Here is an 18,434-nt window from a genome sequence, read left to right as displayed (position 1 = left end):
TGACTTGTGTTTTGAAGTTTCCTGTCCCCTCAAAGACACTCTGTCTGCTAATAATCAACAGTTAATGAGTACTTACTACCTGCCACATGGGCACTACTTTTTAAAAAACTTTTATTGAATTTATCAGGATGACATTGGTTAATAAAATTATATAGGTTTTAGGTGTACAACTATATAATGCATCTGTGTATTGTACTGTGTGTTCGCCACCCCAAGTCAAGTCTCTTTCCATCACCATTTATTCCCTCTATACCCACTTCTACCTCCTGCTGTCCTCTTTCCTTCTGGTTATCACACACTGTTTTCTGTCTATGAGGTTTTTTTCTTTGCTTAATTTCTCCACCATTTTAATCCACTACCCCAACCCTCCTCCCCTCTGACATCTGTCAGTCTGTTTTCTATTTTGAAGGAGCCCAAGTGCCCATCAGTAGATGAGTGGATAAAAAAGCTGTGGTACATTCACACAATGGAATACTACTCAGCCATAAAAAAGAAGGAAATCTTTCCCTTTGTAACAACATGGATGGACCTGGAGAGTATTATGCTAAGCAATATATGGCAGTCAGAGAAAGACCAGTACCATATGATTTCACTTATATGTGGTATTTAATGAACAAAGTAAACTAAGAAACAAAAGAGAAAGACTCATACAGAGTGAATTTGCTTTTGACACAAGAATGAATTAAGAGTATACCACCACTATGCTGTTACCAATATTTCATTGTACATTTCTGCATTATACACAAAACCCCATGCGTAAACACTGACTATCAGAAGAAAATACATTCTTTTTTAATAAATGCTGGTACATATCATCTAAAGGAAAATAGGCATATTCTTCTAAATTGCCAAACTGTTTCCTATACAATTTTAATGGAGCATTTTTATTCTGAAGTAAAATATTTATATTTCTCATTGAAATTCAAAGATTAAATTTTATATAAAATTATCATACTGCTGTTTGGAAAACTAATTAAATGTTTTAATTTGTAAATGTAATGAGCTAGTTAAATCTTTGTTGCCAAAATTAAAAATGTAGGAGGATTGATGGATATATAAATTTTGGGAGTCATTCACATTATATGAGATAAATGCAATTTTGTCAATGTAGCCTGCCACTGAGCAAAAAATAATTTAGAGTATATATTTGAATTTTATAATATAATCTTTTACATTGATATTTGGTAGGCAGCAGTCAGAATGTAACTGTAGTTAATTTGAAATATCTTCTTATAATGTACAATTATACATTATAGGAGGAATATATGAGGACTTGAAGGAAGCAGACATCTATTTGGAACAGTAACAGCTCACTTTTTATAAAATCATTTAAAGTGATAATAATGACTCAGAATATAGCTGAGAACCCACAAGTATAAAACAAGGCTGGCAGGAAGATTAAAAAATGATATTAGTCTACCCACAATGCTTATGTATTTTTCTTTCTGATTATCCTTCTCTTAAAGCCTATATAGTATTTTCTTAAAATAAACTTAAGTTTGATTAACCGATTTCCTCTGTGATGATAGATAAACTCACAGTGGGGTCAACTAGAGGTACTTATGCTAATATAGTACCACAAAGCAAGAGGACAGGTTAAATGCGTGTGTGTATACATATGCATACATACATATAGAAATTGGAAATAGTAGTTTGGATGTTAATAATTTAATAATAATTAGGTCTCAATCTTCGAAAATATTTTTGCAACAGGATATAACCCCATGTAGCCTAACTCCATACAGCTTAACACAGTACCATTTTGTTTATTTCTTACTTGTACAAGTAAAGTAGGCACAGTAGTTCCCCTTTCTCCACTAAAGATATGTTCTGAGACCCTCAGTGGCTTACTACAATCCTAAATAATACCAAACCTGATACATGCTATTTTTTTTTTCTTAAACGCACATACCTTTTTATTTAAAAGAAGTACTTTCTAGCTTCTCTTTAGCATATTTGAATTGCTAGCATCACTACCTTTGCACTTTGAGCCATTATAAAACAACATAATGGTTCCTTGAATGCAAACACTGATACTGCTGATAGTGATCTGATAATGGAGGTGACTGCTAGATGACTAGTGGGCAGGGACTATACAGTGTGAATGGGCTGGACAAAAGGGATGATTCACATTCTGGGTGGGATGCCGTGGACAGCGTGAGACATCATCACGCTATACAGAACTGCATGCAATTTAAAATTTGTGAATTGTTCTGGAATTTTTATTTAATATTCTTGGACTACAGGAAACTGAAATCATGGAACATGAAACTGCACATAAGGGGGAGATTACTATATTTCTGATTAGACAATTCTCCTAAAAAAAGTGGCACAAGGCATAGACTTGCACCCTCTGGTAGCTCTGTCAGCCTCTTGTTCTTTGGAATGCTCAGCTGGATATTCTAAATGTGGCCAGTAAATGAGGGGAAACAGGGAGAATTTCACAAGAGGGGTTTTAAGGCAAGACTGGAAGTGGCATACATTACCTTGGTTCTAAACATAAGGATTTGAAATTAGAATTCAACTGCAAAATAAAAGCAAAGAAACCCACAAAAATGTGAAAATTAACATACTTCTAAAAAAATGACTGGGTCAAAGAAGAAATAAAAGCAGAGATCAAAAGATATATACAGACAAATGACAATTACAGCGCAACATATCAAAATTTCTGGAATTCAGCAAAAGGAATAATAAGAGGAAGTTTATATCATTATAGGCTTACATCAAAAAACAAGAGAGTTCCCAAGTAAACAACCTAATCTCACACCTTAAGGAACTAGAAAAAGAAGAACAAAGGGAACCCAAAGTCAGCAGAAAAGAGAAAATGGTAAAAATTAAAGAACTATATAAAATAGAGAACAAGAATCTATAGAAAAAACTAATAGAACAAAGAGCTGGTTCTTTGAAAAAATCAACAAAATCGACACACCATTGGCTAGACTCACTAAGGAAAAAAGAGGAAGGGTTCATATAAACAAAATCCAAAATGAAAGAAGAGAAATGACCACAGATATTATAGATATACAAAGGATCATAGTAGAATATTATGAAAGGTTATATACCACCAAATTCAACAACCTACAGGAAATGGATAAATTCCTAGAAGTATACACTCTTTTTAGACTGAGTCACAAAGAAGTGGAAAACCTAAATTTACCTATAAGCAGAAAGGAAGTAGAAACAACTATCAAAAATCTCCCCCTCAAAAAAAGTCCTGGACCAGATGGCTAAACTAGTGAATTTTACTAAACATTCAAAGATTTGGTACCTACCCTTCTTAAAGTCTTCCAAAAAATAGATGAAGAAGCAGTACTCCCCAACACATTTTATGAGACCAACATACTCCTTATACCAAAACCTGGCAAGACAACACAAATAAAGAAAACTATACACAAATATCACTAATGAATACAGATCCAAAAAATCCTAAACAAAATACTAGAAAATCAAATACAAAAACACATTTTTAAAATAATACATCATGATCAAGTGGGATTTATTTCTGGAAAACAAGGATAGTTCAACATAAAAAAATCAAGCAATGTAAAATACCACATCAACAAAACAACAAAAATCATACAATCCTATCAATAGATGCTGAAAAAGCATGTGATAAGATACAACATCCCTTTATGCTTAAAACACTACAAAAACTTGAAAAAGAAGGAAAGTACCTCAACATAATAAAGACCATATATGACTAATCATCAATTAATATTGTACTAAATGGTTAAAAAAAATGAAGATTTTTTCTCTAAAATCAAGCACAGGACAAGGCTGTCCACTCCCTCCTTTCTTATTCAACCTAGTTCTGGAACTTTTAGCAAGAGTAATCAGGCAAGAGAAAGAAATAACAGGCATCCATATGGGGGGGGGGGGGGGAAGTAAAGGTATCACTTTTTGCAGATGACATGATCCTGTACATAGAAACCCCCAAAGACTCCACAAAAAATCTATTAGAAACAATAAATTAATACAGCAAAGTCGCAGGTTACAAAATCAATATACTGAAGTCCACTGCTTTCTTATACTCCAGTGATGAAACATTGGAAAATGAACTCAAAAAAACGATTTCTTTTTTCATATATCTATTGGCCATTTGTATTTCTTCTTGGGAGAAGTGTCTGTTCATGTCCTCTTCCCATTTTTTTTATTGGATTGTTTGTTTGTTTGTTGTTGAGTTTTATGAGTTCTTTGTATATTTTGGATATTAGGCCCTTATCTGAGCTGTTATTTGAAAATATCATCTCCCAATTAGTTCACTGTCTATTTGTTTTGTTGTTAGTTTCTCTTGCTGTGCAAAAGCTTCTTAGTCTGTTGTAGTCCCATTCATTTATCTTTGCCTTCAGTTCCCTTGCCTTTGGAGTCAAATTCATAAAGTGTTCTTTATAACCAAGGTCCATGAGTTTAGTACCTATGTTTTCTTCTATGTAATTTATTGTTTCAGGTCTTATATTTAGGTCTTTGATCCATTTTGAATTAATTTTAGTACAAGGGGACAAACTGTGGGAAAGTTTCATTCTTTTGCATGTGGCTTTCCAGTTTTCCCAGCACCATTTGTTGAAGAGGCTTTCTTTTCTCCATTGTGTGTTGTTGGCCCCTTTATCGAAAATTATTTGACCATATACATGTGGTTTTGTTTCTGGGCTTTCTATTCTGCTCCATTGGTCTGAGTGTCTATTTTTCTGCCAATACCATGCTGTTTTGATTGTCATGGCTCTATAATATAATTTGAAGTCAGGTATTTTAATGCCTCCAGCTTCATTCCTTTTTCTTAGTATTGCTTTGGCTATTCAGGGTTTTTTATAGTTCCATATAAATCTGATGATTTTTTGTTCCATTTCTTTAAAAAATGACATTGGAATTTTGATGGGAATTTCATTAAATTTATATATCGCTTTGGATAATATAGTCATTTTGACTATATTTATTCTTCCTATTCAGGAACAAGGAATATTTTTTCATTTTATTGTATCCTTTTTTATTTCCCTTAACAATGCTTTGTAGTTTTCATTATATAAGTCCTTTACATTCCTTGTTATGTTTACTCCTAGGTATTTCATTTTTTTTGTTGCAACCATGAAGGGGATTATTTTTTTGAGTTTGTTTTCTGATGTTTCATTGTTGGCATATAGGAAGGCAATGGACTTTTGTATATTAATTTTGTATCCTGCGACTTTATTGTATTGGTATATTGTTTCTAGTAGTCTTTTTGTGGAGTCATTGGGGTTTTCAATGTATAGGATCATATCATCTGCAAAAAGTAAAACCTTTACTTCTTCTTTTCCAATATGAATGCCTGTTATTTCTTTTTCTTGTCTGATTGCTCTGGCTAAAACTTCCAGTACTATGTTAAATAAGAGTGGAGAAAGTGGATAACCTTGTTTTGTTCCTGATTTAAGGAGAAAAGTTCTCAGTTTTATGTCATTTAATATGATGTTAGCTGATGGTTTATCATAAATGGCCTTTATTATGTTGAGATATTTTCCTTTCTATTCCCATATTGTTGAGTGTTTTATACATAAAATTCTGTTGTATTTTACAGTTGCAACAAAAGGAATAAAATACCTAGGAAAAGACTTAACAAAGAATGTGAAGGACCTATATATACTGAAAACCACAAAACATAACTGAAAGAAATTTAAAAAGACACAATAAAATGGAAAATGTATTCCATGTTCCTGGATTGGAAGAATCAATATAGTTAAAATGGCCATATTATTCAAAACAATATACAAATATAATGCAATCCCCATAAAAATCCCAATGCCATTTTTTATTTATTTAATTAATTTATTTTTTTTTTGTATTTTTCTGAAGCTGGAAATGGGGAGACAGTCAGACAGACTCCCGCATGCGCCCGACCAGGATCCACCAGGCACGCCCACCAAGAAGCAATGCTCTGCCCACCAGGGGGCGATGCTCTGCCCATCCGGGGCATCGCTCTGTTGCGACCAGAGCCACTCTAGCACCTGAGGCAGAGGCCATGTAGCCATCCCCAGCACCCGGGCCATCTTTGCTCCAATGGAGCCTCGGCTGCGGGAGGGGAAGAGAGAGACAGAGAGAAAGGAAAGGGGGAGGGATGGAGAAGCAAATGGGCACTTCTCCTGTGTGCCCTGGCCGAGAATCAAACCTGGGACTTCTGCACGCCAGGCTGACGCTCTACCACTGAGCCAACCGGCCAGGGCCCCAATGCCATTTTTTAAAGAAATAAAACAAAAAATTTCCAGGTTTGTATGGAGCCACAAAAAACTCCAAATAGCCAAAGCAATTTTTAGGAAAAAGAATGAAACTGGAGATATCATACTACCTGACCTCAGATTATACTATAGAGCCTCAATAATCCAAACAGTACAGTATTGGCAGAAAAGCAGACATACAGACCAATGGAACAAAATCGAGAGTCCAGAAATAAAATCACATAAATACAGACAAATCATCTTTGACAAAGGAGCTAAAAAGACACAATGGAGAAAACAAAGCCTCTTCAATAAATCATTCTAGGATAATTAGAAAGCTACATGCAAAACAATGAAACTTGACACAAAAATTAATTCAAAATGGATCAAGGACCTAAATATAAGATCTGAAACATTAACTTACATAGAGAAAAACATAGGTACTAAGCTCATGAACCTTGGTCATAAAGAACAATTCATGAATTTGACCCCAAACGTAAGGAAAGTAAAGGCAAAAATAAATGAATGGGACTATATCAAACTAAAAAGCTTCTGCACAGCAAAAGAAACTGACAACAAAACAAAGAGGCAGCCAATTAAGTGGGAGATGATATTTGCAAACAACTCCAATGAAGTGTTGATATACAAAATATATAAGAAACTCACAAAGCTGAGCAACAAACAAGTAAACAATACAATTAAAAAAATGGGGAGAGGACCTGAACAGATATTTTTCCCAAGACAACATACAAAATACCAACAGGTATATATATATAAAGATGCTCATCTTCACTAACTATTTAAGAAATGCAAATCAAAACTACAATGAGATACCACCTCACACCTGTTAGATTGGCTATTATCAACAAGATAGGTAATAACAAGTGTTGAAGAAGTTGTAGAGAAAAAGGAACCCTCATTCACTGCTGATGGGAATGCAAAGTCGTACAACCATTATAGAAGAAGGTACGGTGGTACCTCAAAAATTAAGAATAGAGCAATCACATGACCCAGCAATCCCTGTACTAGATATCTACCCCCAAAACTCGAAAACATTGGTATAAAAAGACACATACACTCCCATGTTCATCACAATATTATTCAAGTGGCCAAGACATGGAAACAACCAAAAGAGTCCTTTAATAGAGGATTGGACAAAGAAGATGTGGTACATATATATAATGGAATACTACCCAGCCATAAGAAATGATGACAATAGAAACTAAGAGACATTGATAAGAGTGTGGTGGTTACGGGGGGGAGGGGGGAATGGGAGAGGGATAGGGGGTGGGAGGGGCACAAAGAAAACAAGATAGAAGGTGACAGAGGACAATCTGACTTTGGGTGGTGGGTATGCAACATAATTGAACGACAAGATAACCTGGACTTGTTATCTTTGAATATATGTATCCTGATTTATTGATGTCACCCCATTAAAAAAATAAAATTATAAAATAAAAAAAAAAATAAAAAAAAAAAGAAATGATGACAATAGTGATATTTATGACAACATGGATGGACTTAGAGAACGTTATACTGAGTGAAATAAGTAAATCAAGAAAAGGTTAAGAATTGTATGATTTCACACATAGGTGGGATATAAAACTGAAACTCATGGACATAGATAAAAGTGAAGTGGTTACCAGGGGAAGTGAATGGAGAGGGGAGGGGGAATGGATGGGGGAAAGGATGTGACAAGGGTGTAAAGAGTAACAGCAACACGGTGATGAAAATGATTGGACTTTGGGAGATGGGTATACAAAATAATCAACAGTTCAAATGCTATAGAAATGTTCACCTGAAACCTATTTACTGTTATTGATCAATGTCACCCTGTTAAAGTTGGGTTTTCTAAATAAAATTTAAGAAATGAAATAAAATAGCTCGGTACTTAAGCATCGGCCCCAGATAAAGTTGCCCGATGGATCCTGGTCAGGCTGCAAGCAGTTGCCTGCCTCACTATCTCCACTCCTCTCACCTAAAAAAAAAAAAAAAAAAATTGTTATGCAATAATCTCTTGTAGTTATGCTATCCAGAGGTAAACAAGAGAAAGAGCCTGATGGATTAGTTCTCTCTTACTTAAATACTTCCATGCTTCAAATTCCTTCCTATACTTCAAAGCACTATCTGTTTCTGTTGTCAACAGTGACAAACTACAAACCTTGGTTGCTTTTGGTCAGTCACCTTTTCTTTCTAGGTGAGAGAACAAAAGACAGTCCGAAGTAATTCTCTTGGTTTTAGAGGGCGTTAATCAGAAGAGCAGGTGGTGTTAGTCACAAGACTATTTGTTTAGAGTCCTGGCTTGCTCTATGCCAATACCAGGTGTGTGACCCCAGGTGACAGGATCCCAGAAGCTATTTAATTTTTGTGTAATTGTAATAAGAAGAGCCCTTTTAATGTGTTGATTCCCAGGGCAAGAGTCTTCACTTGTATTGTATTAAATCTTAATCTGTGAGTTTATCAGATAACTGTTTCCTCTTATGGTGTGGAAGGACACTATACATCAGAAGGGGTGTTACAGAAGGAGAACCAAGGGGGAAAATGAATTTTGAAGGAATTGAAGCAAAACATCACCCAGTTCATAATTTTGTTTGGGAGTTTGTTCTAGAAATATTAGTTTATTACCCTTGTTTCTGCACATATTTGTGTATTCTCTTTCCTTCTTGGTTCTACAAGTTGTTTTGAATTAATCAGTATACTGATATTTAAAAATGTTCTGTTTGGGGTTGTGTGAATCTTGTGCTTATCATTTGAAGTTAAGTCTTTCTATAGTCAGATTTTGAGAAGCAGGGATGGCCTCACTTTTTTTAATAATAATTTGATGGCTTCAATTAGTGTTTTTAACCAGAAATATAAAGTATACAATGTTTCTATAGTACTATAAGTCAATGCCCTTAGTTTAAAAGAGATTCACACCTCAACCTGAGCTTCTCATAGGGCATTTTCAACCTAAGTATAGTTAGGGATATTTGGAGTTTGGCTGTGTCTATACTTGTAGCCACAATTGGTGAAGATATTAACATGGGGTTGGAAAGAAGGAAAGAGAGATAAACATGTTCAGTTATATATATTTTCCCCAGTACTGTACATCCAGATCAAAATAGTGGTTTTAAGCTATACTTTTTGAGCAAGAGAGAAAAAAATGTCACACACATATTAGGAAATTTTGCTAAAGAAATGTCAAAGAAGTCACAGGGTATAAAATAATTTTAGCTGAATTTGACAGGTGAAGAAAAATTATCTGGCTTAGAAGTTAGACATACTTCCTTTCCTTTTCAGCTCTCTTAATGTTTTAAGTGTTATATATCCAGGCCAGAAATGTGGTCTGTTCATTCACATTTCCCATAATAATCAGGGATTATGTCTTCTAGTTTAATTCATGTTTTACTCTGTTTAGAGTTTTAATTCTCTCTGACACTTTTATCTGTCCAAAAGTAGTCACAATATGAGAGCTTACAGGTAAATAGAAAAAAAAAACTGTCAGAATTCTCACCTTTTTCAGGAAGGCACATTAGATATTCAGGTTATTTTCCATTACTACTTGACCTAATTCCACATAGTACTTGTAATGATTTTTACATTTTGCAAAATTTTATGTCTGTTTTTAGCAATTCACTTTTACTTTATATCAAATACACTGTTTTCTTACTTTTTGAAATACTAATAATAAAAGTAGATTGGAACATAACTTTGTTGGCAAACCAAACTTTATTAAATATTTAATTTTATCTGTTATAGAACATGAAAAGCAGCGTTTATGCAAGAGCACCGATTATATGAATTTGCATTTCAAAGTGAAATGGTTTTATAATGAATATGTTCGTGAACTTCCTGCCTTCAAGGATGCTGTTCCTGAATACTCCTTGTGAGTAGTGGTTTTCAACCCAAAGTTTGTTCTCAATTCAAAGTCTCACAAAATTACACATGAATTATGCAACCCTGAAATCTCTTCATGAATTCTGCATGTGAATGCAGACTTGTTTATTGTAAAATTAACACTAAATGATTTGCATGTTTTTGGGAGCCATAGTTAATTGAATTCTGTTGCATTTTTCAAGGATGTCTTAGATATTCAACTCAAAGAAAAAGAAATATGTGATAGAGTGGGTCACAAGATGAGATTATTTTCTGTAAAAGTTATTAAAGTTAGATTTTCTTGGGAAGATAATGGTGCTTGTACAGGGTGGGGCAAAAGTAGGTTTACAGTTCATATAGAAAAATAATACAAAAATTAATAAATAATAATACAAGAAAAAACTGTTTCACATATTCACCACTATAAACCTAGTTTTGCCCAACATAGTATATTGAGCTATACAATCAGATTTTATTCTTTAATTCAAACTGAAAATTTACATTTCTAAAATTGAAGTTATTACTAAACAGGTAACATTTTCATAAACATATTTCTATCAAATACATTCATAATCAATAATCAGACTTGTAATACTTTGCATTGCTATTTATCAGAATCCTATTTTATTCTGTTATGGGTGACTTCCATTTATTGGGCACTGTGCAAAGTCTTAGGAGTTTATTTGTTGAGGTAGAACATGGAACACATGTTATATAACAGTTTATTAGCTTGATTTAGAAACCTAAGTATTATTTAGGTCTATGGCATACACACCTCCACTGTGCTTTTTACCTTTGCAAATGTCAGGAGTGAGCCCGACTTAGTGTGTTACTTCTCCCAAGAGTGTTCACACATTAACTGGTTCCTGAAGAGAAGGGTTTCCCAGTTCCATCAAATACCAGAAATGTTTATTGAGCATACATCTTGTGCCAGGTCATGTATGAGGTGCTGGGGATATAAAAACAAAGGGTCCACGTGCATAGAGCTTGAGGAGGAAGGGTGACATAACAATACGGCATGTGTCATATGTCATGATTTAATGTGTACAAGAGGATGGGGTCCCTGGCAGAAGATGAATTTAGCTCAACTTTGTGCTTTCAGTGAACAAGTCAATAGAAAAATGATATGCCATTAGTGGTTTACAGCAAGGCATATGTGAGCCAAATTATAGAGGTTTAATATACACACACAAAAAATACCTCCCCCCCAAAAAATAGAAGAAAGTAAAATAATTCTAGAACAATGTTTTAAAAGATACTAGGTATGAATTTTGTAAACTTGATGAAAACATGAAGCACAGTTCAAAATTTCTATGAATCCTAATCAGGATAAATGCAAAGAAAACCACATGTAGGTTCATCATAGAAACTACTTAAAATCAAAAAAGAAGAAAATATTTAAATGTATTGGGGCAGCCAGGGCTTCATTGGAGCAAAGTTGGCCTGGGCGCTGAGGATGGCTCCATGGCCTCCACCTCAGGTGCTAGAATGGCTCCAATTGCAACGGAGCCATTCCCCAGATGAGCAGAGCATCACCCCCTACTAGACTTGCCGGGTGGATCCTGGTCAGGTACATGCAGGAGTCTGTCTCTCTGCCTCCTCGCATCTCACTTCAAAAAACAAACAAACAAAAAAATGTATTAGGGTCAAGGAAGGGAAAATACTTTACTAGAGCTACATTACTGTTCATTGACTGTCTGTTCAGGAGAAGTGACTAAAACTATAATGTTAATATAATAAGCTGATATATTTTAAATGCTGGGGGAAAACCTATCAACTTAGAATTCTACAAGTATCAAAAATATCCTTCAAAAATAAAGCAAAATAAATACCTAATTGAGAAGTATCAAAAATATTCATCAAAAATAAAGCAAAATAAAGACCTAATTGAGAAGCTAAAAGAAACCATTTCTAAGAGACCCTTACCAAAATAGTACATGTACAGTGAACCATGCTTCAGATGGGAAAATAACACCAGGTAAAATTAAAGTAATGTAATAGAGAATTAAAAAGCCTGTATTTTGTAGACTAAAATATACATAGAAAGAGATACAAATTGAATGTAAAAGAAAGCGGGATTTATTTAATGCAGTAAAGCTAAAGGTCTCTGAGGAAGCAGAACTAGGAAAAAAGAATGATAAGATATTGGATGTCCTAAATTACTCCCATGTAAGAACAGAGCAGCTTTCACCGTTAATTGTGTGCAAATGACACCTTTTATATTCTGTAATATTAACTTTTTAGGTGGTTTGAACCTTTTGTCATGCAGTGGCTAGATGAAAATGAAGATGTGTCAATGGAGTTTCTCCATGGAGCACTGGAAAGAGACAAAAAAGATGGCGTAAGTTTTAATTACTCTAGAATTATTTATTGTCAAGATTCATTCACACAGCTCATCTTTACACTAATGGGAATTGTTAGGCTCACTGTTATTTATTAAAGTTTATTTTAATCTTCTGATTAAATTTAAACTATGAGGTTAAAGGGTTGATAGGTACCCTAGGAAATTGCTTAAATAAAATTTTTTTTAATCAATTAAATTTTAAAAATCAAATACAAAAATCAATTTATCCCCATGATTCTTTACTTATTGAATTGGTTAAGATCTACAAGGTTACCAGACTTGTACAAAACTCCCTTGTGGTTCTGGAACCTTTCAAGGATGCCAAGATTAGGAGCAAATAGATACCGTCTGAGTGCCTCTGAAGCAACTCAAAAGTCGTGAGCCACAATCTGCTAGCTAAATTATCCTGATACCTATGGGGAACAAAAAACAAATAAACAAACAAAGACAGTTCCCCAATTCAGCATTGGATAAACCAATTAATAGCAACCTGCCCCATGATATTAGTACCCCTACATCTTACAGAATAGGAAATGACTGATTTAAAAATGAATAGGCATTTTATTATGGGAAAATGAAACTATGTGATATGAAGGTCCTATAGGGGATGCAGTTGTTTATGTGAAATAATGAAGACTGTGTCCATAATCCTGATAATGAGTTTAATGGAATGGTTTCACCTTCTCCCCTCAGTTCCAGCAGACATCTGATCATGCTCTCTTCTCTTGTTCCGTGGTTGATGTCTTTGCTCAGCTTAATCAGAGCTTTGAGATTATTAAGAAACTGGAATGCCCTAACCCTGAAGCATTATCTCACTTAATGAGAAGATTTGCAAAGGTAGGTCATACAGAATGGATACTTTCTTTGCTGGGACTGTGCCAGGTTATTACTTGCCTGCATGGAACTTGAATAATGCTACAGTTTTGTAGTGTGTCTTCACTGTTGTTTCAGGTTTGTCATCTTTCTTTCATTGCTTCCTGTTTTTTAAATATGAATTTATCATCCTAAAACAAATCTGTGTGTTATTCACATTAATTACTCAATCATTTGTAAATGAAGACATTACCATGAGTGGCCAAATTGTTTCCATTTCAACTAGGTGCTTTGTAGCTGAAAAAAAAGCCTTGGTATTTTGTATTCAAGTTGCAAGCATTTTTTTAGCTGACGCTGTAGTATAATGAAAAGTATATTGAATTTAGAGACATAACAACTGAGTTCTGATTTCAAATCATCCAGTAACTATAGTATAAGTGTAAGCAGTTTCCTCGATTTTTATGAACTTAGGTTTCTTACTTAACAAATTGATTTTGATCAACTACATTCCTCTTAAAATCTCTTATTCTTCTCAAACTCTAAGAAGGCTTACAGAGTGTTTACTACTTTGCCAGGAGTGTCAAAGAAATGTAAGGAATAAAAGATTCAATCTCTGCCCTTCAAACAATACACACACACACACACACACACACACACACACACACACAAAATTAAGGCCACATGACATAAACTTATTGGAAGATCATGTGTGGAAAGACACAATTCAATCTCAAGTATAATAGGATGTACAGTAAGTTGAGAGGATTGAAAAATAATGCGAACTAAAATAAGCAGAAGTTTCATGGGAAATGGAGCTCTTTCAGCCTCAAAAGATGAAGGTGTAAAAGTATTCTAAGTCAAAGGAATAGCAGGAATGAAGGAAGAGGTGAAGTTAAGCTTGACCCGTAAGAGGCAAGCACCTGTTATGGGAGAAGCAGTGGGAAAATTTTGGTGAGTAAAGATAGGTCCAGATTGTGAAGAGCTTTGTTTTTTTCATGTTGAGAAGTTTAGACTTTTGAACAATTTAAGAAACACTGAACATTTGGAGATTTTTAAGCAGGATAGTGATATGACAAATAAAATCATGTAGGGGAACATCCTGCAGTCCTATGTCTTACTGCCCTAAGAATACAAATGGCTCCACAGGTTGGATGATAGTGGAAGTCTTGGCTGTTCGTTCAAGTGCTTCCTTGCTCATCTCCTCACTTGCACACTTTACTAGCCATGAATAAGCATAACTTCTGATTTCAAAAAACTTATAATGGGAGGACCAACTATATAGCAAAGTCAAAAGCTATACTCAGGATATCTCAGAGGTTGAAATGGCCCAGAATATCTATATCTATATGCATATCTCATGTTTGGTTTCTTTCTTCTCTAGGCTTATAGGTGGCAGCCTACTTACTGTGTCCTCACTTGGTCTTTTCTCTGTGCACATGAACCCCTGGTATTTCTATGTGTGTCCAAATTTTCTCTTCTTATAAAGACACCAGTCAGATTGGATTATGGCCCACACTAATGGCTTTAATAATCCCCGCTTCAAAGACCCTATATCCAAATACAGTCACATTCTGAGATACTAGGCATTAGAATTTCAACATATGGATTTTGAGGGGACACAATACAGCTCATAAAAGATGTATACATTTAACATGCTTTTAACCACAGACACAAACACAAAAGGTATGTAACTTCATTGGTATTATCACTAAAAGTCTAAGTTTGAAGACCTTTATGAATGGGAGATTTGAGCCTGGCCATGTCATTGGCTCTGGCTCATAGACAAGTTTAAACCTAGTTTCACTAACAAATGAATTAAGAAAGGTTTCTTGTGGGAAGCAGTATCTTCATTAACTGTAGTAGAACAGTTTATGCTGAAGTAACAAGTCAGCCAAGAAACTCTATGATATAAAACAAAGATTTGTTTGCTGCTCACACAAATTCAGATACACGTCAGGTGACTCTGTAGGGGAGTCATTATCAAAGATAAACAAAGCCATATACTAGTTAAAGAGGTAAGAACGGATTTTAATCAATAATTTACCATTGAAATAGAGAAGAGACCTTTGCCAGTTTGCTCAGTGGTAGAGCGTTGCCCTGCATGTGGATGTTTCCATTTAATTCTTGGTCAAGGCATACAGAAGAAGCGACCATCTGCTTCTCTACCTCTTCCCCTCCCCTTATCTCTCTCTCTTTCCCTCCCTCTCTATCTTACCCCTCTCACAGTCATGGCTCAATTGGCTCAAGTGAGTTGGCTCTGGATGCTGAGGATGGCACCATGGCCTCCACCTCAGGTGCTAAAAAAAAAAAAAAGGAAGGAAGAAAAAAAAGGACTCAGTTGCTAGCAATGCCCTAGATGGGCAGATCATCTTTCCCTAGCAGGCTTGCCAGATGGATCCCAATCTGGGGTGCATGTGGGAGTCTGTCTCTCTGCCTCCCTTCCACTCACTAAAGAAAAGAAAAGAAAAGAAAAGAAAAGAAAAGAAAAGAAAAGAAAAGAAAAGAAAAGAAAAGAAAGGGGAGGGAAGAGAAGAGAAGTGAAGAGAAGAGAAGAGAAGAGAAGAGAAGAGAAGAGAAGAGGAAAGAGAAATAGAAAAGAGGAAAGAGTGAACCAGACTCAATTTTCATTTATACAGAGTTCACTGGGCATTTTTAAGGGAGAAAGAGGAAGAAGGGATAAGTGGGGGCTCAGTAGAGTCAGGGGAGTGAAAAATGGTGGAAAACAAGATAAGGGAGTTGGTCCATGTGAAACCCACCAGAGTTTGCTCCCTGGTTCCTTATTGAATTTAGGTTCCGACCCTCCCACCAAGTGTTGGCTGCAACAAATAGTCAACTTCTGTTTTTGCAGGCAGGCACTTTAAAGAGAATTAGTGTCATCCTGGAGTTGTGGCTGTACTGTTGGAAACTCTGTTAGTGTTTGTTCAAGTTTTTATAGGCTAAGGTTGAGGCCTAATTGACAAGAGGAACCTGGCTAGAGTTTGGTCAAGGAGACAATCATTTTCACCCCCACTCCCACCATTCTGTGACTCAGGGGTTCTAACCTGAGAGGTCCCAAGGAAGAAAGAGCATAGGATTCAGAGGGCAGATGAAACTATGATTGAAAAGTTAGGTCCATTTTTGCACAGTCTTGAAGAACAGGCACAGTGGCTGAATTTCTTTAGTAGAAAATGAAAAGCCAGTGAAGTCTTTTAGGAAGACAGTCTGTCAGCCTAAACGGTGTTACATTATCTTCCGTGAAATATTTTGAACTCTAGTATTTATGTCTGTTAATTATGAAGACTAAAAACCTCCCACTTTTAAAGATGATGTCTAAATATCATTTACTGGGATCATTCCTAGAGGGGATTTTCTGGATAGTAGCTGATTTTAATTTCCCAATGTGTTAAAAAACTGCAGTCATTCTGCAAGAGAATTACTCTTTAAAAATGCTCTAAGTAACTCTTTTCTTGATGAGCAGCTGCGTTTTGGATGACTGCCAAGAAGAGAAGAAAATGGGGTCATTAGGGACACTGCTTTAAAAAGTATGTCACATTCTATTCTTGGAAACTGCAGGACTTGTAGTGAAAGCAGGATCATATAAGAATTTAATAATCTCAGAGTTAATATATTTAGTAACGTACCATTATACTTGCACATGATATTAAAACAGTAACTATATAGATTTCACCATCAGAACAGTCAGGGAGCAGGTTATATAAGGTGAGACCAGGAAGCACTGAGAGAGAGAAGGGAAGAAGCCTCACTGGGCCCCAGCCCAGCCTCCACTCCTGGGCAGCTCTGACCTTCTCCAGCTATGCAGCTAAACCTAGCCAGATAGAGACCATGGGGGGTATAATCCAATGGACTGAAGGGAAACACAAAAAGGTGGGCGGTCACAACAAGGGTTGTATTAGACTTACATTCAGGAAAACACATTCTCTAATGCAAAAAATAATTATACATCATGTGCCACTGACAAAATGTGAGCTTTTATTGGCACAAAAAAATAATTTCAATTAAGTAAAACATTATTAATTCAAAAAATGTGATAATGCCCAATTATTATCACAAGGAAATAATGTAAGAGTAATGTCAAATATTTTCTGGGAAAGTAGAAATTGGTGACATTCATTGAAAAATAAATTATATTTTACTGGAATGATTTTATAAATCATTAAAATAAAAACGACCTTTCTTGGTTGATTTAATTAGGTATTTTGCGGCAACTTCAGACTACTGGAGTGTATTTTATCAGATGTAACCATTGGTTTTATTAACCCTATTCTTCTTTTAAAAAAATTTTTTTTAATTTACTGATTGATCTTAGCAAGAGAGAAATAAAGAAAGAGAGAGAGAGAGACATTGATTTGTTGTTCCACTTATTTATGCATTCATTGGTTGACTCTTGTATGTGCCCTGGCTGGGGATTAAACCTGCAACCTTGGTGTTTCAGTACAATGCTCTAACCAACTGAGCTATACAGCCAGGGCAAAAACCCTGTTCTTTTTAGGATTAGGTTTCTTATATCAAAATATGTTGAAATCACATTCTTTTTTACTGGGGCTTATACTGTTCTAAACCATCCCTTATAGAAAAGACAAATTAATGATACATTTATCTTCAGACATTTTAAAAGATACAGCATTCTAAAATGAAACTTTAAGGGATGATTTTTTTTTCTTACAAATACCGTATATATAAAACTGAATCAGTTACCAAACAAATGCTTTAAATTTCATAGCAGATACATCCAGGAGCTGTGAGGCGTAGTAAAGTGGCACATGGGTAGTGAACGTTCCGATACTCACATTACTGCTCTTGACAAGTATGGGTAGTTTAATTTAAAAAAGGGAAAATGAAGTAAAGTATCTTCAGTACTACTTAAAAACAAATCAACTATTAATTGACTCCTGGCTATAAGTCTGACTGTTTGCCAGGTGCTGGAGATACTATGGTGAATGAAGCACACATATTCCTTATTCTCTGGGAACCTAATCCTAATTTTTAAAAATAATAATGATAATTCATCAAGCACCACTGTGTACTAATCACTTCACCTATATAGTCTCCCTTATACTATCAACAACCCCATGGGATAGATACTATTATCTTCCCTAATTTTTTAAATGAAAAAAAAAAACACTTAGAAAGTTTAAATAATTCAAACAAGGAACCTATCTAGAAATGGTGTGTATAGAATGCTTTTAACCACTAAGCTATTCTACCTCCACATTCTGTTGTCATTAGAAATGAAGTGGTAAGTC

General features: G+C 35.1%; 1 protein-coding gene across 1 annotated transcript in view; it reads left to right on the top strand.

The window, feature by feature from the left end:
* The window catches only part of UNC13C (unc-13 homolog C), a 665,319-nt gene that overhangs the window by 491,773 nt on the left and 155,112 nt on the right, over positions 1 to 18,434 (top strand). Inside the window, exons 19-21 of the mRNA XM_066276244.1 lie at positions 9,918 to 10,044; positions 12,279 to 12,375; positions 13,072 to 13,215. Of these exons, the coding sequence (XP_066132341.1) occupies positions 9,918 to 10,044; positions 12,279 to 12,375; positions 13,072 to 13,215 (368 nt within the window). The remainder of the gene's footprint in view (positions 1 to 9,917; positions 10,045 to 12,278; positions 12,376 to 13,071; positions 13,216 to 18,434) is intronic.

This window comes from Saccopteryx bilineata, chromosome 4, assembly GCF_036850765.1.
Source record: "Saccopteryx bilineata isolate mSacBil1 chromosome 4, mSacBil1_pri_phased_curated, whole genome shotgun sequence".
Taxonomy (NCBI): domain Eukaryota; kingdom Metazoa; phylum Chordata; class Mammalia; order Chiroptera; family Emballonuridae; genus Saccopteryx; species Saccopteryx bilineata.
The sequence above is the reverse complement of the archived record's forward strand: the minus strand, read 5'-3'. Positions and strand labels throughout refer to the sequence as shown.